The sequence below is a fragment of the Leptonotus elevatus genome, chromosome 7 (genome assembly GCF_054856555.1).
Source record: "Leptonotus elevatus isolate MCC_2025b chromosome 7, RoL_Lele_1.0, whole genome shotgun sequence".
Classification (NCBI taxonomy): domain Eukaryota; kingdom Metazoa; phylum Chordata; class Actinopteri; order Syngnathiformes; family Syngnathidae; genus Leptonotus; species Leptonotus elevatus.
This window is the reverse complement of record NC_141245.1, coordinates 9,708,355-9,733,990: the sequence shown is the minus strand read 5'-3', so window position 1 is coordinate 9,733,990 and position 25,636 is coordinate 9,708,355. Positions and strand designations below refer to the sequence as shown.

Sequence of the window (25,636 nt, the reverse complement as noted above, 5' to 3'; positions counted from 1 at the left end):
TAGACCTTTATCATCAGATTTAAAAAAATAAATAAATAAATAAATAAATTGTCTGCTTCAGCTATAATAAATGGAAGATGTGGAACAAGACAGAAAATCAAGACAGAAAAATGTACCCCCATGAACATTGCCGCTCTGCAATGTGTGAAGCAAACAGGTGCCTAAGCAAATGGCGCATGCAAATTCTTAGTCAAATCCTAATTTTACAATTAGATTGTTGTTGAGCCACTGGAGTTACACTCAGTTTCTCACACAATGACAGGTGCGTCATAGAAAACACAATGCGATAATTATTAAATAATAATCATTAATAATTGTTTTTGTATGGCCATTGTCCCGACTTTTATACTACAGAAGTCACCAGTTGTGCCAGTCTGCCCTCTTGTGTGTGTGAGCGTGTGTGTGCGTGTGTGTGTGTGTTCTGAAAAAGAAAGGATTGCATCACAGGATTGGAGTGTTGACAAATGCAGTTCGGTTCCCTCAGTGCAGCCCTGCTGATGTCTAAAGAGACAGCCCATGGCTTTGGTGTGCAGACCACACTGCAAAATGGAGGAAGCACATCCACGTCATTTGTGAACTTGATGGATGCAGAGAGATATAAAACAAACAAACAAATAAATAAATGAATAAGAGAGAGAGGTACCTTTGGGATTTTCTTTGAAAAGCAAATTGATTATAATAATCGTATGCCATTTGTTGCTAAGCACCATCTAATTTGTTCAAAAATGTGTTTTTGTTTTATAAATGAAGACCTAAAAAGGAGATTGGGTGTGTACAAAAACATGAAAATGTAATAAATAAATAGATAAATAAATAAATACATAAATAAATACCACATATCCACCATTCCTGCCTCACGGAGAGTGTTACAAAGCTAATAATGTTTGACGAATGCTAGCAAAACGTGCTTAAAAAAATAAAATGCTCATATAGTCATTGAGCCATTAGCACTTTTACTCTGAAAGTCTTGTCCAGATCTTTGTGTGTTTACACTTAGTGGTATACAGTGTGTGGACGTAGTTTTACTAGTTTGTGTCCACCGCTGTTCCCTGCTTTCCAGTGTGGGATTTACATAGCCAGATTTCCGTGCTAGTGGCAAACGAAAGAGGAGGGTAGCGAGCCTTTCAGGAACCGAGACGACACACAGCAAACAACTTTACTTTGGAAACTTGTGTCGCCCGAGTTTGTTGACGTCGACGTCTTCGCCACCTCAGTTCTCAACTCTTCGTCTTACTCTTCCCCCCCGTCGGGAGGCAGGCTGGGAGGTTTTCGGACAAGTCGGGAAGCAGTTGACGCCGGTTAGAGGGGCTGTGGCCATGGCCGGAGGTGGCGGTGGCGGTGGACTTTCTCCACTAGGGCCCGCACCGCCGATGTGGTATCACCGGGACCTTAGTCGAGCTGCGGCCGAGGAGCTGCTGGCTCGCGCCGGGAGAGACGGCAGCTTCCTGGTACGGGACAGCGAGAGTGTCAACGGGGCTTACGCTTTGTGTGTTCTGTAAGTACCTTAATCGTAAAAAAAAGTCGTGTCGTTATACACACACTACTCGTTGTCGTGTTTGCTCTTGTTTTCTGCCCAAACTTGCTTTTTTTTTTTTTTTTTTTTGGCACTGCTTGTTAATTGTAATAAACGTTAACAAATACATGCCTTCACAGTCTTAATATTATTGCCCATGCTCTTTTTTTGGGGTATTTTATCTGATTATTATGTAGTGTTACTTTACTGGTTGTACCTACTTGCAACTTTAGCTGCAAACTCCAGCATGCAGCAGTAGTTTCAGAGCTGCCCAAGTCTATCTTGTGCTAGATGTGGTCGCCTGCAGCGTCTTTTTTTCTCTCTCGGGCGCTCAGCTCGGTGTGAGTGGGTGCTGAACATTGCTATTTAACTGAACAGCAGTGGTTAAAAAAAAAAAAAAAAGAACAAGAAAAAAAACTGCTGTTTTAATTTAAAGCTAAGATGCACTTCAGTGCCCCCTCATATTCACTACTGAAATAAATGATAAAACACACCTTCTATCCAAATAACATTTATCCACCACTCCCTTCCATAAGACAACAAACACAAGCAGACCGTGTCATTTAAACAAACAAACTTCATAACTGCCAGTGATGTGTCCCTTTCACATGTAGCTTGCCTAAAAACTGCAAGGTAAGCCCCCCCCCCCCCACCCCCACACACACACACTCCCACTCCCACTCCCACGAAGTCATTCAACTTCTACACAAACATAGACTCCCGGCGGGCTTTTAAGAGAATGGGTCACGTGACGTAGTGCTGTGTCATTGACTTGACCTACATCCCTTATCTGATCATTTACCCCATGCTGAGTTTATTTTGTGTGTATATCTGCATACACCTCCTCACCAGATGTACAACAAAAATGACATTTTAGATATGGACAAAATCCATGCATATGTGCCAAAATATGTTCTCTCAATATATTTCCTTTTCATAGTAGATTTCTCAATGCAGCCATGTATAAAATATAATCTATATTCTATCCTCCTAACCCAGTACCAAAGGGTTTAAAGTAAACAGCAAAACTACCACATACCCCCCCCCCCCCCCCCCCCAGCGAAAGGGGCTGTCTTGCATAAAAATGACCATTCAAGGACGATAAATAACTGCTGTTACAGCAAATTCAAAATACGAAAAAAAAATATGTTCAGGGCTCCTCATGCTGTAGTATAAACCATGTCTGCCATCAAGTGATGAATAGCAGCTAAATCTGTTAATCTTTATGGAGGAAAATGAATATAATTAACACAAAATAAAAACAATTCAGCTGCAATTACAGGTATAAACTTACTAAATACTTTGACGTGTAGTTTGGTAAGCGTTCACCATGACAACATAATTCTGCTACACAGATGTGGTGTAAACAAAAATATATACAATATTGTAAATCAGTAAGACACAAACTAAAAGTGCAGATTACAGCAATAATGCAAACAAATCTGTGGCTTTACCACTTCCTACATATCACTTTGTTTCATGAATCATGTTATTTAAACGTGAACTGCACTTCTTAATCACTCAACATACATGTATAAAAATGAAAGCTTACCGCTCTCAGCCAGTAACATAACACATGCTAGAGCTAATATGCAGTAAAAGTTAGGTTATACCTGTTTATGACTTAACATCTTTCTATTTCAATAAGGGATACGCAGTAGCAGGCATTACAAATTGGCGGCGTCTCATTCGATTAAATGGAGCGTAACGGCTTTTATTTTAGTCTGTCTGGGTTAATAAAACATTTGGCCAAATTAATATTTGACAGCTTGGCAACTTTGTACAGCGCTGCCATTTTCAAATCATTTGACCGGTGGATGCAACCATCTAATTTTTGTTTTTTGGAGGCATAGTGGAACTCGGCGCCGCCGCTGTATTAGGGGGGTTTCATCAATTTGATTAGTTGTTGATTAATCAATGCATTTTGACACCTCTAGTGTGAATTTGAGTGTTAACCCCAAAGTCCACATTAATCAGTTGTTAGTGCACATTTGCTGCGTAATACTCTATGGATGTCAATTTTGTATTTTGTATTGAAGCCTGCCTAATGGTACCATTAGAATTGATTTGTAGTGGTTTTTGGGGGTTGTGAACACAAGTGGATAGGGCTAGAACGGAAGCTGTTTAAACACCTTTGATGACTGATGCAAGATGGTATAAGTGCGCCATAAGGAGAACGAATCATCAACGCAGGCTGTCAATAAGAACAGTCTTGCCATAGGGATATTATACTGTACTGTATTTCATCAGGAGTTCATAGTTCAGGGTGAGGCATTGCTTTACATTACCCTCAGATACAGGAAACCGGTGACCAATTCGTATATGAGTCATCTTTTATCATGTTCTCAACTCGGGGGTGAGTGGGCCTCACTCCTACAGTTAGGGGAGTGGCGTATTAATGTCTCCATCGCACTAACCCTATACTAAGAGGGATAGTTGTTGTTCTTTAATGTTTTCTTGGGGGGGGGTGGTGGTGGTACATTTTTAATGCTTTAATGTTAATACAAATGAGTACATGTAACACGTGACCCCTCTACAGTAAATGCTCTCAAGTCAAAAACAATCCATTCCAGGAGTTAGATTTGTTTAGATTTGGAAATCATCTTTGTAATAGGAAATAATTGAAATGAATCAGAATGGACCCCCACATACTCACCTATTCACAGTATTTTTAAAAAAAAATATTTATTTATTTTATTGTATTTATTTATTTTTGGAAGGGTAGGGGGGAGCTATTCACGAGCTGGTCCCTATCCCTCACAAATAGTGGGGGTCAACTGTATTCTGTTCCAGGGTCAAGTTGTTCAATGTACAGTATTAATTTGCGAGTCTTTTTGACTTGCAAGCAGTCCAGAGTGTACCCTGCATCTCGCCTCATGTCAGATGGAATAGGTTGCAGCTTTTCCGTGACTCTGAACCCTAAATGAATGAATTGTACTGTTGTGACTTTTTAAAGTAACATTAACATTAACCATCATACAAGTGCAAAAATAAATTGAATAATTTAAAAATTTGACTATAAAACAACAAGTTGCTCGCTCTGCCTCTCGTACACACGTCAATATTTTCTCAAATTAAATAGTGGAGTTCTCAATATACTAAAATTTTCATAATTATGATAGCTTCAACATCCAAGAAGTTTTCTTGTCTTCTGATCGTGAAGAAGATGGATAGAGCCGTGAAAACCTTTGAGAATCTTTCAATGTTGAGGTCATGATGCTCAAACAAAGGGAGACCCCTTTTTAAAATAGAAAATGCCTTGGCCGTCATTTTCATCTCAAACATCTTGGACACGTGCAGGTAGCATGGGGTGTGGGCCAACAAATTGTCATATTAACTGAGGCGCAGCTCAAAATTCGGACTTCGTAAGTTAAATGTTCACAAGCTGGTGTCTGTACTTCAAATCAAGTTCAGCGTTTAATGGATGTTGACATTCTTATTCAGGCAGTCATATTTAAAGAAAGAGACCCATGCCTTCTGGTGACGAAATATATTTAATGACTGTGTGATTTCCTCTCTCATTTGGGACAGCTTCAGTCAATTGGAAATTCCTTTCAGCCAGACCTCTCTCGGTAACTGTGTAGCGCGTCTAAACATGTCACATTTCAGACGTACACTTCTGTGTTTCTGTGCGTAGGTGAAGACAATCTGCAGCATTATTTGTATAAAGGAGTGTGCCAAAATACTATTTGAGATTAGTAGGTGAGCGTCAGTGTATTTGCAATATTTTGAAACTTGATTAGGCAATATATCTTGACACCTTGTTTAACAGTTCCCACAACAATTAACAGTGAGCTGTAACAGTAAGTGTTTGTATTTTTTGGCAAGGCTAAGTGGATGGGTTTTTACTGTCAACATACTCAGTTGTTATAAACATATCCTCACATACACAGACACACATACGTACATAGAGCGCAACCCTGGGACTTTTATCTGTTAGCCTTGTCTTTTTCACCTTCCCTTTCTTAAAACAATAGTATACATTTTGACAAAGAATCTTGTCAGCATTCAACAGGAAGACAAATACACACCAAAGTTCACAATCGCTCTGCTAGCACTGGTACTAATTCTTTGTGTTTATAGATTATTTAATTCTTCCATGCTTAATGTGTGAATCCTAACCCTAAGTAAGACGTTTTGTTGAATATTTCCATAAATTTTTTTTGTTTAAAAATCGATTCGGCCGCATATCGAATCGATTCGAGAATTGCGCGCTGTAATATCGCGATATATTGCCGAATTGATTTTTTTCTAACACCCCTAATAAAAACATTGACTTACCAGAGTCTTACTGCAGTCTCCCATGGCACGTAATGACGATGATGTGGTTTTAGAGCAGTCCTCAAATAGGGGGGCATGTGTGACCTCAGGGAACAAGTTTTTTTTTTTGCTGTATTAGAATCAAGTGTAATTGCACATCCACTACAGTAGGTGGCAATGGTTTTGTCATTTTTAGAGAGTATGCAAGGAGTATTAACTCCTCCGTAGAGGTGTACTTAAAACAATTTTATAGACAACTGTTTATAGTCACAGTGGAGAGTTGGGTGGGGTGGGGATCGAAATATTGTCTTCTTCCTTTGGGGGTAGCAGAGGCATATTTTGTAGGGCTGGATTTAAAAATCCAAATAACTCGATTTTCCTTTTCGAGCCTGTTATCGATTAATAAAACCAATGAATCAACTATTTTAATATCTCTTTTCTCCATAACTTCTTAAGACAATTTAATTTTAGAGGCTTATTTTTGTTTTATATCTTATTGCATTCTTGCATCACAGAACACCACATCAATGGTCTACTGAGAGTACAATTGATTGTAAAGTCTAAAAGCAGCGGGTAGGAAGGACCTTCAGTACCTTTCCTTGTTACAGCGTGGGTGAGAAGCCTAGCACTAATGGTGCTCTCCATGGCTCGAACAGTCCCGCACAGGCGGTGGGAGGCGTTACCCCGGATAGATGACAGCTTTGTCACCATTCTCCTGTTGCCTACCACCTCTGCTTTCTCGAGACTGGAGCCCAGAACAGAGCCCACCTTCTTCACCTATTTGTTCAGTCACTTCCTCTCCGCAGTTAAGATGCTGCTCAGACCACACCGTAAAATAAGACTGAGGCCACCACAGTCATAGAAGGTCTTTAATAAGTCCTTCCGCACCCCAAAGGACCTCAGTCTATGTAGCAGGTGTAGGCTACTCAGACCCTTTTTGTACAGAGCCTGAGTGTTGTCAGTCTAGTCCAGGTTCCTATTAAGGTGAACACCCAAGTACTTGTAAGAGTCCACTATCTTAATGTTTATTCCCTGGATGTTCACCGGAAGGGGGTGGGTTAAATTACCTTTAGTCAGGCAAAAATCCACTTTATTAATCTAGAGGGGATTTTCCTCACATAGTTGTTGGGGGTAAATTTTCATTGCTTTTTTGTGTTTGTAGCGATCACAATTCTACTCTGAAATTCTTGGGCACAACCAACAAAATTTTCAATTATTATATCCTTCCCGCTTATTAACCTGTTTCCTTAATTCAGAAAAGGCCCTACAGATAAATGTTCATACACGTCACAGCTTCACGAACCCCCCCCCCCCCCTCGGCGATGGCCGGCAAGAGCAGGATTGTCATTGTAGGAGCATGCCTGACAGTAAACAAAATGTTTACTACATATGAAGGTGAAAGGCTTCACTTTACTGGCGTTAAACAGCTCTTTTAGATGTCCGCACAAGTTGATCCACGCTCACATTTATCCCTCTGAAGTTTTGGCTTCGGGAAACAAATAAAGAATACAACCTTCATATGTGGACGGTTATAGTGTATGCAGTCATTTCTGCATGTTCCATAACATCTGTGTTTACTCGGCATGCTTTTCCCCCGGAGATAAACGAGAGCAAAACAAGCACTACAAGCATAGGTCGTCAATGAGCCGGCTTCATTTTTTTCTCCTTCCGGTTCAAGCTGCTGAAGTCACGTGACCTTGCTGTATAAAAATAGCATTTGTGCGGTACCCCATTGAAGCGAATCGAATAAAAAATCATCTAAATTGAATCTAATTGAACTCTTGTGACTCAAAATCAAATCGATTGAGGAAATTAGAATCGATACCCAGCCCTAATATTTTGAGTTTCTGCTGTATAAAGTACCTTTTGTTGAAACACTGTTGATATTCATAATTTATGCTTGTTGCTTTCCGACACTGATATAGAAGAATAACCGAGTGGTACTGCCATGTAGTCATCCTTGTGTCCATGTTCAAACACTGTAAAAAAAGTACAAACAGAAGTTTGCACTGTGCAAACATAAGGTCAATTTGAATGGCAGACTATTCAAAGTATTTAACACACACGTGTAAACGGATACACAAGAGACACACACACAGTGTACTGTACAACAAGGTTTGCTTGGTAAATTGAACATATTGTGTCCGGTTCACTGAGCAGACATGGAGCGCAGACATGAAAGCCATTGATGTTCAGCTTGTAGCTGCAGGCATACAGCCATGGCTGTGAAATCCCAATGTCACAACATCGATGAACAACTGCTTAAAAGTGTTGAATCAGAAAGGCAGTTCACGTTGATGTTGAAATGGCATTTTGTTTGACTGGCTACGATGTTTATGATGCTTTTAATGGTCTCTGTATAAAAGTGGTCCACTGTATCATGGCACTCTAAGGATGAAGAGTGCTCACTGTTTAATCGACAGCAACAGGTTCAACTTTTCCAGACTCCTCCTCCCCCATTCTAGAACACACGCACACACACACACACGGCCCTGCTAGCTCAGGTTAAGTACAAGTTGTAGTGTACGTATGTGCATGTCTTTCAAGAAATTCAATTGGTAAACTGTTGAGAAAGTTATCTTTTGTAAAACTTTTTTTTTTCATTTGCATTTCTCTAATTTTGTGTGCAGGTTTCAGAAGCATGTCCACACATACAGAATTCTCCCAGATGAAGACGGATTTTTGGCTGTGCAGGTACAGACAAAAGACACGCACAACCACATACATACACTCAGTCTACAGAGGGTTCAGAATGTGGACTTGTGAAAAAAAAAAGTGTGTTTGCTTCAGTAGCAGCTGGTAGGCAGGCAGAGATGCTTTGGTTGGCTCTGAGCTCTCACTTTGACACACACACACACACACACAGTCTGCCAACAGCAGTCTCTTTGTGTGTCTTGTTCAACAGCTGTGCAGTCCACACCATCGCCACATGCCACCCACATGCCTCACAGGCACACGCCGCCATGGCGCTTTCCCACATTGCAGACACACTTCGCTGCTTTAACCGTGACATCTAACGCTCACTTTTTTTTTCTGTCAGCTTCAGGATTCATTTGGCTAGCCTCACTGGAATCTGTGTGCAAAATGCCAAAACACCTCCTCCTGATTTCAGCTATATTTAGACTACTGGTCAGATTTGCTTATGCAGCATGAATTACTGAATTATTTGGCCCACCAGACCATAGCCGAACTATTTGTAGCAAAGTTTGTTCCATGTCTGCAGTTAAAAATAATGTTTCCTCTTTTCCTCTTTCTTTTGGTATATCCTTCCGTTTGTCTTGCTCCCAGACGTCACAGGGTGTGCAGCCCAAGAGGTTCAAAACATTACCAGAGCTTGTGTCGTTGTACCTGCAGCCCAGCCAGGGTCTGGTGACCACTCTGCTTTACACTGTTGACCGAGAGGAAACTGCCATTCCCGATGACCGTGACTATTCAGGTACTTCTACAAATAGCAGCACAGTGGTGGCCTGTGTTGTCATATTTAATGGTTAAACATCTCCTCCACGGTTGTTAGATGGCGAGGATGAAAAGCCACCCCTCCCCCCTCGCTCAGCCTCCACCTCTACTCCTCCCAGTTCAGACACGCCCACCGACAGGTACAACATGCATGACTAAATCGCTAACACACCATTATGACTTTTCTGTCACTGTGCATCCCTTCTGCACAATGAAGGCAAACCACATCCAGTTTTGAGCCACTTGGATAACAGATGAATGTAGCTGTGATGAATAGCAGCTGTCATCTGTGTGTACCCATGTCGCGCTTGAAGTAAAGACAAATTAGTTTTCTCATGATTGAGATATATAACCAATCAACTGATGCTCGACATAACTTTTGAAAACTGCACTATGGCTTGGAATAGTAACAATTATTTAGTCCAGCGCCACAGTGAGACATTGATTTTCTATTGCAGGTAGAATAAGTTCAGCCTATTATTTGGGCTTTTTTTTTTGGCTTTGCTTTTCTACTACTTATAATGCAGAGTGTGGGCTTCTAAGAGCATAAACCTAAAGTTGGACATACAAATACAATTATTTTTACATACACACCCTTATTTTGACATCAATAGCGTCACACATTAAACATTTTAGTATCAAGGTACACTTGCAGAAAACATTAAAAGGTGTGAAATTTTGCTGCATGCTTTGCACAGGAAAAGGTAGTGCCGTCTGGTCAACTAATATAAAAAATGCAAATTGAAAGCCTGTCTACTTTGAAATCTCTCAACATAAAGGATTGCAGTAGTTCATGTTAATACAGAACAATAAAAAAATGTACTTTCAAAGAGAAATTTTTGTTGCTAGGAACAAAATTTGCTTTTTCAATGTTTTTTCTATTTTAGGCAATTTTGTTAAGTTCTGTTTTTTTAACACTGCACGTGTGCGTGAGGTTTTGGAGGTACCGCGAGATTTTTTGCCGTTTAGTTTTCGCTGCTCCATGTAACAAACATTGATTGTTTGACTGTGATTCGACCTGTTTTTTTAACCAACGGGGACATCGAATCTATTTATTTTTAATGTGACAATGCTCTGGCAAATTCAACAACAGGAGAACTTTTGTGCAAAGGCCATCCAAACATGTAATTGGCTTGTGTGTGCATGGCTTGTTAGCAGTGTCTTCTGGGGAAAGTGTGGGAATTGATCGTGCAATGTCTGGAAAACTAAATAAAGTGGTGACATTCCTTTCTGTGGCGGAATTTACTAAAGAGTGTCTAAAAAGGACCATTCTTCTTATGTTTGTTTTTGTGTTGGTAGTCACGCTGTGGGTCTGCTCTCTGGTAGCGAGGAAGTGTATGTAAAACTCTGCCAGCACTACTGCAGCACTCATACATGCAACTCCACAGTGGTAAAAATTATTTAGTCTTCAACCGCTGTAATAGTATAAAACATTCCAGTATCATAATACATCAAACAATTATCACAGATAATAATACACTAAACACGAGATTGATATGATTGATTCAAATCAATCTTTGTATTCATATTTGAAGTGCCTTCAAGTAACATTTTGTTACACAGTATATAAATAAATGTGACTTTACGATACATACATGCTGTATATTGGAAGTGTTTTTCACGTTGACATCAAATTTGGCTTGACTTGCGTTTCAGTGCCCCAACAGCGAATGGCCTGAGCACCATCTCACATGAGTATCTGAAGGGCAGCTACGCTTTAGACCTTGAGGCTGTCAAACAGGGAGCCTGCTCGCTGCCTCACCTCAACAAGACACTTGTGGCTTCCTGCAAGCGTCTCAATGGGTGAGAAGGATATGCAGTCACACGCTCACACTTTTATCATCGCTATACTACATCGTCTCTAAATTATGTCATGGGGTAATTTGTGGTGGATGGATAAAATATATATATATGTACTGTATATACAGTAGGATTGAAGGAAATGTTTTCATACTTTCCTCATTGTTGCTGCGAAAGTTAGTGTCTACTGTATGCTTCAGCACAACTGATCTGTGAAACCCCCCTTTGCCTCACATGAAAAGGGAAGTGGATAAGGTCCTGTCTGGTCTCGAGATCCTGTCAAAAGTCTTCGATCAGCAGAGTGCCTTTATGGTCTCAAAGATGATCCAGCAAGTATGTCCTCCTTCCATTTGTATTTTTAAAATGGTTCATTGATTGAATATTTGGTTGGATCCTGAAAGATTGAATGAAAATGGAGACAGTTTAATTTGAAAGTGTGTGTATTAATTTATGAGACATTTCCTACAAACATGTTTATTGATTTGCAAAGTATCTTTACAACCACTGAAATCTGGACATACACGGCGATTCTCTGCTGTTAAGCGGGTGTCACGCGGGTGTCACGCGGTCCTTTTTCCCTTCAGGAAACAAACAAACAAAAGCCATACTGTCATTAAAATAATGCATTCCAATGAAACACTCTGTTTCTTTGTATATATACAATATATATATATATATATATATTTTTTATGTTATAAATGTACAATAAAATGTACCAAAAAATTTTTTTTCTTAAGTTTTCATATTCTCGTTAACATAAAAGTGGAAAAAATGTTAAACTAATGGAAAGATGGCTGCATCTTTTAGTCATTGATAAAATAATTTCATAATAATTCATAAAATGTAGTTCAAATAAAATAAAAAAAAAACTAGTGTGATATTGATTTGTGTTGAAGTCATTTTTCTGCCACGGGCATTGCATTTGTAAGACATTGGTGACAGCTCAGTTCATTTTTCATATTAAGAGCTATCTAATCTTAAACATGAAGTAACTTCTGCACACAAATATATGCATTATTATTAAATGGTGGTCATTAATTGTGCATTAAGAAATTGTGGTGTTAAAGGAAGTTTAAATTAACTCAAAATTAACACACTAATTTTGACATCCCTGGTTTATACTGCTAAAGATTTTTGGCGACATTAAATTCTCTGCTTGTTACCAGGTTGGTTTATGGTTTTTGGAAACATGACCACGTTGGTATCTCTTGCAGTCAGTGAATCAGGGTGGAGACCAGGAGTTGGAGAACCTTGTGACCAAGCTGGCTATTCTTAAAGACCTGCTGTCATCCATAGAGAAGAAGGTAAAAACAGCACGCATTAAGTGCACATTAGTGTTGGGCTTGAATCCTTACACACATACACAACAAACGCTTCACCCCAATCTCACTTCCTATGTGGTGTTCCATTTATATAATCAGCATTAGCAGTTCACAATTCCAGCTGTGGTATAGTTCATGCTCATGTTCAGAACCATTTTTAATTTTATTATTATTAGCCTGGCCAAAAGGGCTAATTTGAGCAAAAACTGTTTGTCAGCCCGCTTTCAAATGATTAATAACGAGCAACCACATGGTTGTAAAGCATTGGAAGTGAGGGGGTTGGTTGTTTTTCTCCTGGAGTAACAATTTACATTTGTGCCTTCACTGTGGCCAAATAGTTTATGTTGGTCTGTACATGGGACAAGCTCTCTGACAGGGAAGGAAACCAGCAGAGTGCAATCAACCAAGCTACATGTCTCAACCCAAGTGATGCTCCACCTTCTTGGCTGCTGTTAGGTCACATCCAGGAAATGGCTAACTGTTTCCTTGTTGACTCCAACATTGTACCTCAGAACAATGCAAAGTCTGTGTGTGTGCTCTCACTTTCATCTTTTTCTTCCACATACTTACTGTATGTATTTATTCTATAATGCTCCCCTTCAGGCTCTGAAAGCTCTTCAGGACATGAGTTTGTCCACCTTGTGCTCCCCTCCTCCTCTCTCCATGCGTCACAGCAAAACCATCCCTGTGCAGCCCTTTGAGGTACTAATCTGTCGCATTACTTTTTGAAACCTCAAGAGAATGTTATTCCCACTGTGATTGTTTTAACGTGGAGATACACTCAATGTCCTCTGATTTGTCAATCTGATTTCATGAGAAGTTGCTGTGAAGGGATGCTGCAGTCTTGAACTCTTATCAAAGTGTTCAGTCATGGATTGCTCATCACACAGTAGGAAGTGTTTCGCAGACGAGTCATGTGAGACCAAAGGGATATTTGTAATGCTCTTCCTGGAGCATCGCCTGTGATTTTCACAAACCAAAAGGCATTTAGCACTTTTGTTCTCACATTCACCCAAAAACTTGGCACATAGAGTTAAAATTTATATATCCTAACGTTGATATTTGAACAATAGTTCAACAGAAATTACAGGAGGGGTCTTGTAAAAAAAAAAAGAAGAGGAGATGTTCTAAATAGACATGTCTTATATGAAATATTTAGCGCTCAGCCAATTTTGCATTCTATGTGGTGAACTCTTTTCAACAGCTTCCTGTTTGCACAGGAATAGAGATATTTTTGTCACAGAGGGTTCAAACACATGTGGCATCTGATTCACCCTCTGGGACAGCAACAGATTCGGTCAAGGTTTTTATATCACATTGAAAATAAACATATGTTTAAAAACTATTTAAGGAAAAGTGTAAAACCTATATTAAAAGCAAACATTCTGAGTGACTTTACAATCTCAAATGAGCAGGATTTTGTAAGCTTTCATCTGAAAGTACTGTTCAATGAAGATGTCAGAGATGTGATCATTATTACTGTGGTTTGTTTGTTGATGCTCAGTGTACACAGTGTTCCATGACAGATGAGAGTGCTGCAGTATCTATCTATCTATCTATCTATCTATCTATCTATCTATCTATCTATCTATCTATCTATCTATCTATCTATCTATCTATCTATCTATCTATCTATCTATCTATCTATCCATCCATCCATCCATCCATCCATCCATCCATCCATTTTCTTTTAACTTTGGATCTCCCTATTTATGAAATAAGCTTCAGTTCTTCATTAACTTTTGAACAAGTGTGTTTCGTTCTTCTGCACTCACCGCAGGTCAAATTGGATGTCTACCTGGCAGAGCTGACCAAGATAGGGAAGAGTCAGAAGTACACTCTGTCTGTGGATGTGGAAGGAGGTAGACTGGTTGTGATGAAGAAGGTGAAGGACAGCCAGGAAGACTGGACAACTTTCACACATGACAAAAGTAAACGGCACACGCCCAAGTGAAGGCAAATAGACACCTGTAATTTACCATCTGACCATTTTGTTGTTTGTTTCTGTTTCTATCTCTCCCTTTGCCTTTTTCCTCTCCTCTCATAACTGTCTTTTGACCTCTCAGTCCGTCAGCTGATCAAGTCTCAGCGGGTGCAAAATAAGCTGGGCATTGTTTTTGAGAAGGAAAAGGACAAGAGCCAAAGGAAAGACTTCGTATTTGCTAGTGCCAAGGTCTCCGCATGCACACACATATAAACACAGTGGCGAGACAAAACACCTGCATATTTATAATCTTGACTTTTAACACCTACACACAGACTTTGGAGTCACACTACATTTAAAGCATTTAAAAAAATAATGCATGCCCCGTTCCAATTATATTATATGCTGCAGACATGATCATTTGCACAAATGTTGCGCTGTTGATGGTGGTTTTGAAACGCATTTGTGTTTCTGTGTCTTTTAGAAGAGGGAGGCATTTTGCCAGCTGCTACAGCTGATGAAAAACAAACATTCCAACCAGGATGAGCCTGACATGATATCTGTCTTCATCGGCACCTGGAACATGGGTGAGACATTTTTTTGAGGGATTAAATTTCCTCTACTTCAATAGCCACACTTCCTGACTAATAATTCTGTGTAATAGTAGAGTTATCAAAATTAACTCTATGACTGTATTTTTCACATACTGCATCCAGTTTAAACTACCGGTACATTTAATAATCTGAGCCCTTACTCTGATCATCAAACATTTCATTACTAATCCACCATTTGTTGTCAGGCTCTGTTCCTGCTCCCAAATCAGTGGCCTCATGGGTGTTATGCCGAGGACTCGGAAAGACTCTGGATGAGATGACTGTCACTATTCCACATGACCTGTATGCATTTGGCACACAAGAAAACTCTGTTTGCGATCGGGAGTGGGTGGAGTCATTACGGGCAATGTTGAAAGAACAAACAGAACTGGATTATAAACCGGTGAGGAAAGCTTGTTTTCATCATCCTTCTATTTTCTCATAGATTTTTAGCAAGTCGGCAACAGGGCACAAACAGCCATCCACACTCACATTCACACATGGACGATTCCTCAGTTAGTCGAACAAGCATTTGAAGGGGGGGGGGGGGGGGAGAGGAAGCACCTGGAGAAAACTCACATAAGAACAGGGAGAACATCCAAACTCCACACAGAAAGACCCAAAATGAGATTTTAATCTGGAATTTTTGGAGTGTGAGGCACAAACCACGTGCTGCCTCGTAATGTTTATTTAAAAGTATTTTATTGATTTAATTAAATACTAGTAAGCATATATAAGCACACACATTCTCTGTTTCCTTATTACCTTTTGTTTTACTTGTTTTTTAGATAGCAGTACAGACCCTGTGGAACATTAAGGTTGCTGTGCTGGTAAAGCCGGAACATGAGAACCGCATCAGCCACGTTGGAATGTCCAGTGTCAAGACTGGCATCGCAAATACACTTGGTAACTAACTTCAGTACTCCATCCAAATATCTATACTGCTTTTCCTGTTCAGGTAACATGGAGCTATCCCAGCTGATTGTGGTGCAAAGGGAGAAATATACACTGCACTGGTTGCCACTTAATGTGATATAATATTTATAATAATAGTATTTGGTCTCTGGTTTTCCCAGGTAACAAAGGTGCTGTGGGTGTTTCTTTCATGTTCAATGGAACATCATTTGGTTTTGTGAACTGTCACTTGACTTCAGGAAATGAAAAGATTGCAAGGTAGCATCCCAGTTTATCGTTTCCCCAATTGTCACGGCTAAGCTATGTAAAGTCACACACCGTTGAATTCTGCAGGAGGAACCAAAACTATCTTGACATTTTGCGCCTGCTTTCACTTGGAGATAAACAGCTGAGCTCCTTTGACATTTCATTGCGCTTCACACATCTCTTCTGGCTGGGAGATCTCAACTACAGGCTTGACATGGACATACAGGTAAAGCAGGACTAAGAAAAACGCACTTGTGCTGAGTGCCTGTAAACTCATTTAGTAATTGTTACTACGTTCACAGGAGATCCTTAACTACATTAATAGGAAGGAGTTTGATCCGCTGCTTAAGGTGGACCAGCTAAACTTGGAGAGGGAGAAGAACAAAGTATTTTTGCGCTTCGGTTGGTATAACTCAGGTTCCATATTTCCAACACACACCACCTTTGCACCATCATATATTTTTGGGAACATTTCCATCATCATCATCCATCCGTCTTCTATATTTCTTATCCTCACTTGGGTGACAAGTGCGCTGGCACCTATCCTAGTTCCTTAAATGGTCACAAGCCAATCGCAGGGCACATAAAGCAACCATTCGCAATGTGCTTTCAAATGTTATCCTAGCACTAATGTCGTGTAGGAAAAAAAATAAGGCATTAAATCAAAACAGAGAAAGTGTCAAATCATTATTTAAGCTACGTTACATAAGTATTTGATTTTAATGTATTGAAAATAATATGTACAGTAGCATGAACCTCAACTTTCACTTAGACTTGCTTTTGTTTGCTTACTTATCTGGTGTCATCATTTTCTGAAAGTCTTCAATTTATTCTGTCATCTTGTTTGTAGCTGAGGAAGAGATCTCTTTCCCACCCACCTACCGATATGAGCGTGGTTCGAGGGACACGTATGTTTGGCAGAAGCAGAAAGCCACTGGGGTGTGTTTAGAAATTCACACACAAAACATTTATGCCCATTTTTATTCATTTGAGGTTTTCATTGTACAGTCAGTCATTCTGATAATATTGCGTTGTGTTCTCTTTTGCTGTCTGTCCCAGATGAGGACTAATGTTCCATCCTGGTGTGACAGGATCTTGTGGAAGTCTTACCCAGAAACACACATTGTTTGCAATTCCTATGGTAAGACACTTCATAGTATCTCATGGTAGTATTTGCATTTTGTTGCCAAGTTCTCATTCAGATATCTTTTAAAATCCACCCGACAGGACCTTTTTAATTATATACTACTTTTTTTAGGTTGCACCGATGATATTGTGACAAGTGACCACTCTCCAGTGTTTGGTACATTTGAGGTGGGCGTGACCTCACAATTTGTCTCCAAGAAAGGTATAAATGGAATACAACCAGTGAACTGTGCTAGATCACTATAAGTAGTCCAGATCTTACCTGTCAGAATGAATGAATCTAAGTGCTTATTTTGTTTTGGTGTGGTTATGACAGAAGAGTCATTCTTGTGTTTTGTAAATGTTTTTGAAAATGTACAGTATGAGTACTACTCATCCAAGTACAGTTGAAGTATAAAAAAACACATTTTCCATTCACAACTAAACTACCACTTCATTCTGGTTGTTTTGATCCAGGGTTGCCGAAATCATCTGAGCAGGCTTATATTGAATTTGAGAGCATCGAGGCCATAGTGAAGACTGCTAGCAGAACCAAGTTCTTCATCGAATTCTACTCCACATGTTTGGAAGGTGAGACGAAGCAAACTTTCCCAAACGTCTATTCACACTGACAGTCATCTCCCGCAAACTGAGTGAACTCTATCAGCCTCAAGTATTGTAGACTTCCTGTAGCACCTAGTGGTTATAATAGAACATCATCTCTTTCTTCTTTTTCGTGTCTGTATACCTCCCTCCCCAATTCCAGGCAGTCAGTATACCTTTACATCTAGCATCCATTTTGTCCTATGTTGCTCCCACCTCCGCCTGTCCACTCTCGTCACACGTTTTGTATAAAAGTCCAAAGAAACGTCACCCAACTTTTCTCCCCCCTCTCCCTTCCCTTTGTCGCCTCTCCCAACCACTTCTGCCGTGCATTTCTCTCTGTCTCTCATATGTAGAGTTCAAGAAGAGTTACGAGAACGACAGTCAAAGTAGCGATAACATCAACTTCCTCCGCGTGGGCTGGTCTAACAAGCAGCTGACGACGCTCAAACCTCTTCTATCTGAGATCGAATACCTTCAGGATCAACACCTGCTGCTCACTGTGAAATCCCTGGATGGATATGAATCTTATGGTATAAGTTCAGTGCCTCTTTTTAGGCTGGGTCCATGAAGTAGTATTCATTTGTTTCTATTGCATGTGTGTTTTGACCTGACTGTTGAGTGCTATAATCAGTAGTGATGCACCGAATATTCGGCCACCGAAAATTTTCGGCCAAAAATGGCAAAAATTTGCATTTTCGGCATTCGGCCTAAATGAAATTCAAGCCGAAAGAATATGAAAGAGGATGTTGTGGTGACGCAAGCAAAAAAAACAACAACGCTGCAAACAAGTGTCTGTTTGAATTAAACAGCAAACACTGGAGTGAGCCTTGCTGGCGTTTGTGAGTGCCGGCAGTTTCATTGTGCACACCTAAGAAGAAGAGGGTCGCTTGGTAAACTATGTCGAAAAAGAGAGCGCTGCCGAGTACTGCACTACAGGCGAGCCACTCTTTTTCCTGCAGCGCCTTCCTTTTTTTTCTTTGAGGAGAGCCCCTCGAGCGCTTCCACTTTTCCACTTGCATTCTAGTGGCCATGCTAAATAATTTAGCTAATGTTAGCACTATTGCTATCAACAGTTTTAAACAAGTTAACACTTACCACTATCTCCGGTTGACTACAGATCTGTACAGGACGCCGTGTGTGACTTTGCAGTCCGTTCCCAAAGCCGATTGGCTGGTGCAAAAACATTGGTGAGGATGTGAATTTGCCAATTTTAAGTGCACCGCACCGTGTCCCGCTCCAAATGGCCTACAAATGCGTCATCCGCACGGCACCGCACGTTACCGTGCCCGCCGGTGCGAAGTACTGTACATTGACTATAAAGTGCAATTGCTCCGCCAGAAAATGCCCAGTTGCTCACCCCGCGTTTGGTGTTTAATGTACCATTCGCCAACATGTCTCTGATGTCTGTGGTGTGGACGCATTTCAATTTATATTGTGCTTTGTTAAAATGCCCGTGCTAAATAGGCCTGAATATTTTATAATAATATTATAATTTAAATTAATTATAATAAATGCAATGATTATTTAAAAAAATAATAATAATAATTCGACGTTTCGGTTTTTGGCTAAGCATTTCTCATTTTCGGTTTTCGGTTTCGGCCCAAAAAATTATTTTCGCTGCATCCCTAATAATCAGCCTTGTGTGTTTGTGTCACCACCAGGAGAATGTGTGTTGGCACTGAAATCGATGATTGGCAGCACAGCGCAGCAGTTCCACACCTACCTGTCTCATCGTGGCGAGGAAACAGGAAACATCAGAGGGTCAATGAGGGTCAGAGTCCCTTCTGAAAGAATGGGAACCAGGGAAAGACTCTATGGTATTTGTACATGTGTGAACGAACAATTTTGAAAGGCATGCCGTACAAGTTAAAAGTTCAGACACACTTTCTCATTCAAGTATACACAAACTTTTGGTTGTAAAATAAGTTTGTTTTTTTGTTGTTGAAATCTGTCACATTTCATTTCAGAGTGGATCAGTGTGGACAAAGATGAAACAGGCGTACCCAAAGGGAAATCTACAATGTCATCCAGAGCGGCCCATGAATATGTGAAGTTAGTACACTTTTCACATTGGGATTAATATAGTCTAGTGACTTCAGACACCCTGCATAAACACATAGCTAAAAAATGTTTGTGTGTACTGTGTGTTATATTTATAATGTTATGGATGTGTAATGAGGAGGGAAGCCCGACTGATTCATTTATTGTTATGTGTCAAATATGACACAATGTGATGGTGTTAAATAGTGTCATAGTCTTGTATTGGGTTTTTTCCCCCAGTGATGTCCTATATTGGACAAGGTAAGTTAATCTACATTTGATTTGGGGAAATAATGTTGTGTAACTTATTTACAATGCTCATGATTCTGTATTTTCTCTGAGCGTTCTATAGTGTGGTATTATCTTAAAGAGCTCCCACATTTGTTAACATTTTGTAACACACACATAAATACTGTTCTGCAGGCCACCTGTGGTTCGTAAACAGCTTGGAGAGCTGGGAAAGGTCAATGAAGAGGGTGAGAAGAGCAGCAAGGAGGAAACAACTTCGAGGTGTGTGCATGTTGAGCACAAGTACAGTAGGACCTCTAATCCAGGGTTCACCAACGTGGTGCCTGCAAAGACCACATAAGTAGCCTGCAGGGCTGTTCTAATAATAGCTCACCAGTGAAAGGACATTGTGATTTCATAAGAATGTTTTAGAAGTGATCATTTAAAAATACAGAATGCAAAAAGTTTGGTTACTCCGCTCTACAATTTTACTATTATCTACAATTTAGGAAATCTATAAATTAGGACATACATTGATCATGGAAAGCTTTCTACAAAGGTGATGGTTGGTCGCCCCACATACACAGTTACATAGTTATAGATGAAGTATGCAGTACTTACAAAACAGTTTTGTGTGTATAAAATTACAAAATGAAAAATGTGTTTCCGCCCGGTTTCGAACCGGGGACCTTTCGCGTGTGAGGCGAACGTGATAACCACTACACTACGGAAACCTTCTGGTTATCCAAGGGGCTACAGTCATGTAATATAACAGAAGCATGGTAGCGATGGTCGTTGACTTATGAATGGCTGTTTCCCATTACTAGTGGACTTAACAACATGAAAACAAATACAAACAACCATAAGTGTTGAAGAAAAACGGAGGTAGAATAATTTAAAAGGTTTGTTACGACTGCCAGATGGCCACCATTTTGTAGTTCTGGGCCATTGCTTGTTCGTTTTGTTTTGTTGTTGTAAGACTAATACAATTTTGTGCTATACTGCCACCTACAAGAAAATGAATGCATTGCATTCTAAGAATAGCGCCACAGTGAAAGGACATTGTGATTTAATAAAAATGTTTTAGCTCTAGAGTTATGAAAATAGTCTTGCATGTATTTTTTTCTGTTCCACGGCCGCTTCCTTCACAAAGATGAATATCTTTCATTATTAACAATAATACATACTAATTTTATTGAAGGTAATTTGAGCAACTTTGTTATTTAGAAATGTGTGTCAAATTGGTAGCCCTTCACACTAATCAGTAGTCAAGAAGTAGGTCTCACATTCGCCCACGCTTCTCTAATCTAATATTAACAAAAATCTGTACTGTGACACAGGTTGACCTCATTTCATCATGTATTAATGTAATCTGTTCAAGGGCATAACTTAACCATCATTCAAAAAATAAAAATAAAACATTAAATGAAAGAACACTTAAACTGTAATTTAAAGTGGAAGTTGAACCCACCTTTTATGTTCCACCACTAATCAAAACAGTATTTAATATTGCATTTGTGGAATAAAAAATAAACTGAATAAATTAATCAATTTCAAGGTGCCGCAATGTTGGGCAATATTGCCCTCTACTGGCGGCCGAAATTAACGTATCGAATGTTGCACATCTCATAAGACCATACCTAGAAAACAGTTTAGCCGACTCTCAATCTTCCCTCTCACTCAAAGACAGATAGGCTTTAGCATACCCACGACCCAAAGATCTACTGTAATGTAATTTTGAGAATATTTATTGAATTTTTAAATCTGTAATTGCCAGTGAAAGAACACATCTTAATCAGGGTTACCAAAAATTATGAGAGGCACTGTATATGCATATAGACTGAATAATCAATAATCTTCTTGTGTGTATTCAGGCCAAAGCAAGATTCTTCTGATGGTGATCAGTCTGTCGGCAAAAACAGCTACAATAACCCCGCCTACTACATTTTGGAAGGGGTTCCCAATCAATCGGCTGCTGCTATGTCATCTGAGCTTCTCCCATCCCCCACCTCCACCACCCCCCAGGCAACGAAAGCCCCCCCTCCCATCGCTGTAGCCCGGACCAAACCCCCGTGTGCCCCCGCAGGACCCTCTCACCCACGCAGACCCCTGACAGGTCACACAGTGCGTGCCATCAATGAGGAGGGGTCCTCAGAGGATGATGGAGGCATTTGTATAGGAGGAGCAACCACCACGGGGAGCACACTTAATCGCCCCCCTCCGGATTTCCCACCCCCGCCTCTCCCAAAGGGAGCCGTGGAGATGGCCGTGGAGGCACCTTTCCTGAAGCCCCGCTCGCTTCACCCGGATCTCGCTGAGGTCAAAATCCCTGCGGTTGGTCCTGGTGCTCCGCTGGAAAGCTTCAGGCGAGGAGGTGGCGCTGCCGGTGGCGGGCCATTGGACGACCAGTCTTGTTCTGTGCTGCAGATGGCAAAGACGCTGAGTGAGACTGAGTTTCCGGGACAACCTCCACGTGCTCCCTCTGCACCGCCTCCTCTTCGGGGGCAGCTCATGGGTTTGGGTCTGGACTCCTGCCGCACCTTCCCACCCAGAAATGCCATCACAGAAAGTATTGCTGAGGATCTTCCCGAAGAGGTGAGAAGCATCATGCTGCGTCGGGAATGTTGTCAATCTGTCGTCTCTCGGGCTGGATTCAAACTGCATGCATCAAGTGACACAATTCCAATTTGTTGCTCGCAAGTAGCACATTCTGATATTTGATCAAATTGTCATTCTAGCCTAATCTTGCTATGATTAGATCTGACATTTAATTCAATCAAACCTTTTCCTCTTTTAGACCATTTGGGGTAGCAGCAGCTCATCTTTGTCTGTTGGGGACTCTTCAGTGGGGGAGTGGCTGCAGAGACTGGGACTTGAGAGGTATGAGCAGGGCCTCCTGCACAACGGCTGGGACGACCTGGAGTTTCTCAGGTACATGCATTGCTCTCAAGTGATTTAAAGGTAGACGATGAAGCTGATTTTCATGCTCGGGTCAACCTTTAGATAAAAACGATTACTATTAAGATCAATATTATTAAATTGGCAATCAATCCAGACTGTGTCTACTTTTTGCCCCAAATCAGATAAGATCCACCTTATTCATGATCCTAAACCAGGCGTCTGCAACCTGCGGCTCTGTAGCCACATGTGGCTCCCTCCTGTGGAAAGAAAAGAAATAAAACATAGTAGAAATGAATTTTTTATACAAATTTATCTTTATTTTTAGATAAAATATTATTTAAATGTATTAATGATTTTGATTTAAAAAAAAAAAATATATTCCAAAAATATCAGAGTACAAATGTTAAAGTTGTCAGAAAAAGAGAGATGAAAGGTAGATGAAAAAGTTTTTTAAATTACCTAAAAATGTCCAAAAGGAAGAGGAAGTGCAGAAAATTACCATGAAATGTCCATTAAATTTGACAGAGTCAGAAAATAAAAAATTTTAAAGGCAGAAAATAAATGTTTTAAAAAGTAACTGTAAAATGTCAACAACAAAAAAAGAAAGAAAGAAGAAGACATTTTCGAAAATTACCCTAAAATGTCTACAACATTGCCCAAAAAAATCTGAAATTTGATTTAGGAAAAGGCAGGAAAGCAAATGTTCAAAAAGTAACTATAAAATGTTCAAAAACAAAAAAAGCATTCCGAAAATTACTATAAAATGTCCAATTACTATAAAAATAAATAAATAAATAAATTATATATATATATATATATATATATATATATATATATATATATATATATATATATATATATATATATATATATATATATATATATATATATATATATATAATTATATTATATATATATATATATATATATATATATATATATATAATATTGATGAATAGTAAACTATTCATCATACATTTTATACCGGAAAAGGAAAAACCTGTCTCCTGTTGTTGAAAGCGCTATATAAGTCAAGATGACTTGATTTGACTTGACTTCATTCATTTGGCAGTGACATCACAGAGGAGGACCTGGAGGAGGCAGGAGTTTTTGACCCCGCCCACAAGTGCATCCTTCTGGAGAGCCTCAGGCAGCAACAGAAACTGTAGCGAATGAGCCCGAGGACTTTCCAATGCACTCAAGACAGTACGCGGCCTTCCCACAAGGCCAAATGTCAGCAGAACTGAATGGGAATGTGCCGTTTGACATCCAACGTGCCTTCTGAGAGAGCTTCCCTTCTTTCCTTTTTTTTTGTACTCTTAACTTGCTGACAGCGTCCCCTTTCAAACATCCTTTAACTGGATGTTGTGGACGCGGCCTTATTTAAAGGTCATCGGATGATACAGTAATGCAGAGAGAAAAGCTTGTCATGGGTAGCCGTCATGTCATGACATCTATTCTAACTTCTGACACGAGCAACCTCAAACGGATGCCTTTTGTTCCAGCGTCTTGACATTTCAAGCCTTCCAACCACACTTGATGACAAAGTAGGCCAAGTCTCAGGTATTTCCCCGTGAATGGTCGCAACCTGGAAGTCATGTGGGAGGAAGTCAGCCCAGTTGAGATAAATGTCTGTGAGACACAAAGAGACAAACTGAAAGTGGCAGCTGCACTAGGACTGTGCACAAACGATCACGTGGACTGAACTCACTCTTTTTCACTTTGGACTTCAGTGTTTCAGCATATTTATAATTTTGTTTCTTTTTGTGAGGGTAAAGGGAAATGGTATACACCAGTAGTGAAAGTGCGTACAACATTGAGATTAGTTTGTGACACACTTCATGTTGGTATTCCAGCTTGCTTGTGGCTGTGATACTTCGGTTCAGTTACTGTGCACCCAAATGCTCGGAAAAGGACAAAACCAGGCATAGAGCAGTTTTAGCTAACCTGTTTAAAAAAAAAAGAACAGACTGTAGTTATAATCGTTGAGGAAACACTAGTCACCAAAGAATCCTTTTCAAACCGGGTTTGTTATAGTAGACAAGGTCCATGACGTCAATTTTGCACAAGTAGAAGAGGTCAAATGATGCAAGTAGAGTGGAAAGAAATGTTCTTGGTTCGGTGGCATTGGTGATATGACCACTAGATGGCGCTGCTACACCATTAGCCCGAACAGCTCGTGACTGGAAATCTGACAACATGTTCACTTTTGAGCACTCCGCAGTATTGTGTTGGCCTATGGAGAGAATAAAAAAGACAACTAATGTGAGTTATGTTACCTGGCCAGGTCAATTCTGTTCCTAAAGTAGTTGATGTCGTAAAAGCCATTGTAGTGTTTTAAAGTGGGGCTCATCACACACCGTTCTGAACGAACCGCTTGCTACAACCTGTGCCCTGTAAGAATGCTTCAAATGTTATGTTGTGTGAGCGGGTGAGTTTCAGATACTGTATTGTATGCCCTAAAACACACCCTTGTTAAAAAGTCTGTCATATTTAACTTAACCTGCCGTGCGTGTTTGCTCCTACCATGTCTTGTTTCTTGCTTAGTCTCTGTTGGTTGTGTTAAGTTAATGAAAATGACATAGCTACGTGATGTTCTTTTTCGATGAAATTGTAACACGTTTCCTTACTTCCATTTTTCTTTTGTGTAATCAGCAACGCAGACGTGCAGCCGTGGATGTGATGCAGATTATACCTCAGGGAAAGA

General features: G+C 40.0%; 1 protein-coding gene and 1 non-coding gene across 2 annotated transcripts; one reads left to right on the top strand and one right to left on the bottom strand.

Annotated features, from left to right (window-relative positions):
• Positions 1–1,008: 1,008 nt before the first annotated feature.
• On the top strand, positions 1,009–25,558 carry inppl1a (inositol polyphosphate phosphatase-like 1a). The gene is made up of 27 exons (XM_086080536.1): positions 1,009–1,495; positions 8,404–8,467; positions 9,062–9,209; positions 9,288–9,369; positions 10,886–11,032; positions 11,272–11,362; positions 12,244–12,333; positions 12,955–13,053; positions 14,132–14,282; positions 14,418–14,524; positions 14,760–14,862; positions 15,075–15,271; positions 15,657–15,774; positions 15,945–16,041; positions 16,117–16,255; positions 16,332–16,431; positions 16,880–16,968; positions 17,089–17,170; positions 17,288–17,377; positions 17,632–17,745; positions 18,114–18,290; positions 19,422–19,577; positions 19,728–19,812; positions 20,224–20,310; positions 21,903–22,623; positions 22,826–22,959; positions 24,002–25,558. The coding sequence occupies exons 1-27, from the start codon at positions 1,317–1,319 to the stop codon at positions 24,096–24,098; spliced, it is 3,744 nt and encodes a 1,247-aa protein (XP_085936662.1). The 5' UTR covers positions 1,009–1,316; the 3' UTR covers positions 24,099–25,558.
• Positions 20,690–20,762, bottom strand: trnav-cac (transfer RNA valine (anticodon CAC)). The gene has a single exon. It is a non-coding gene; the product is annotated as a tRNA-Val (tRNA).
• Positions 25,559–25,636: the final 78 nt, after the last annotated feature.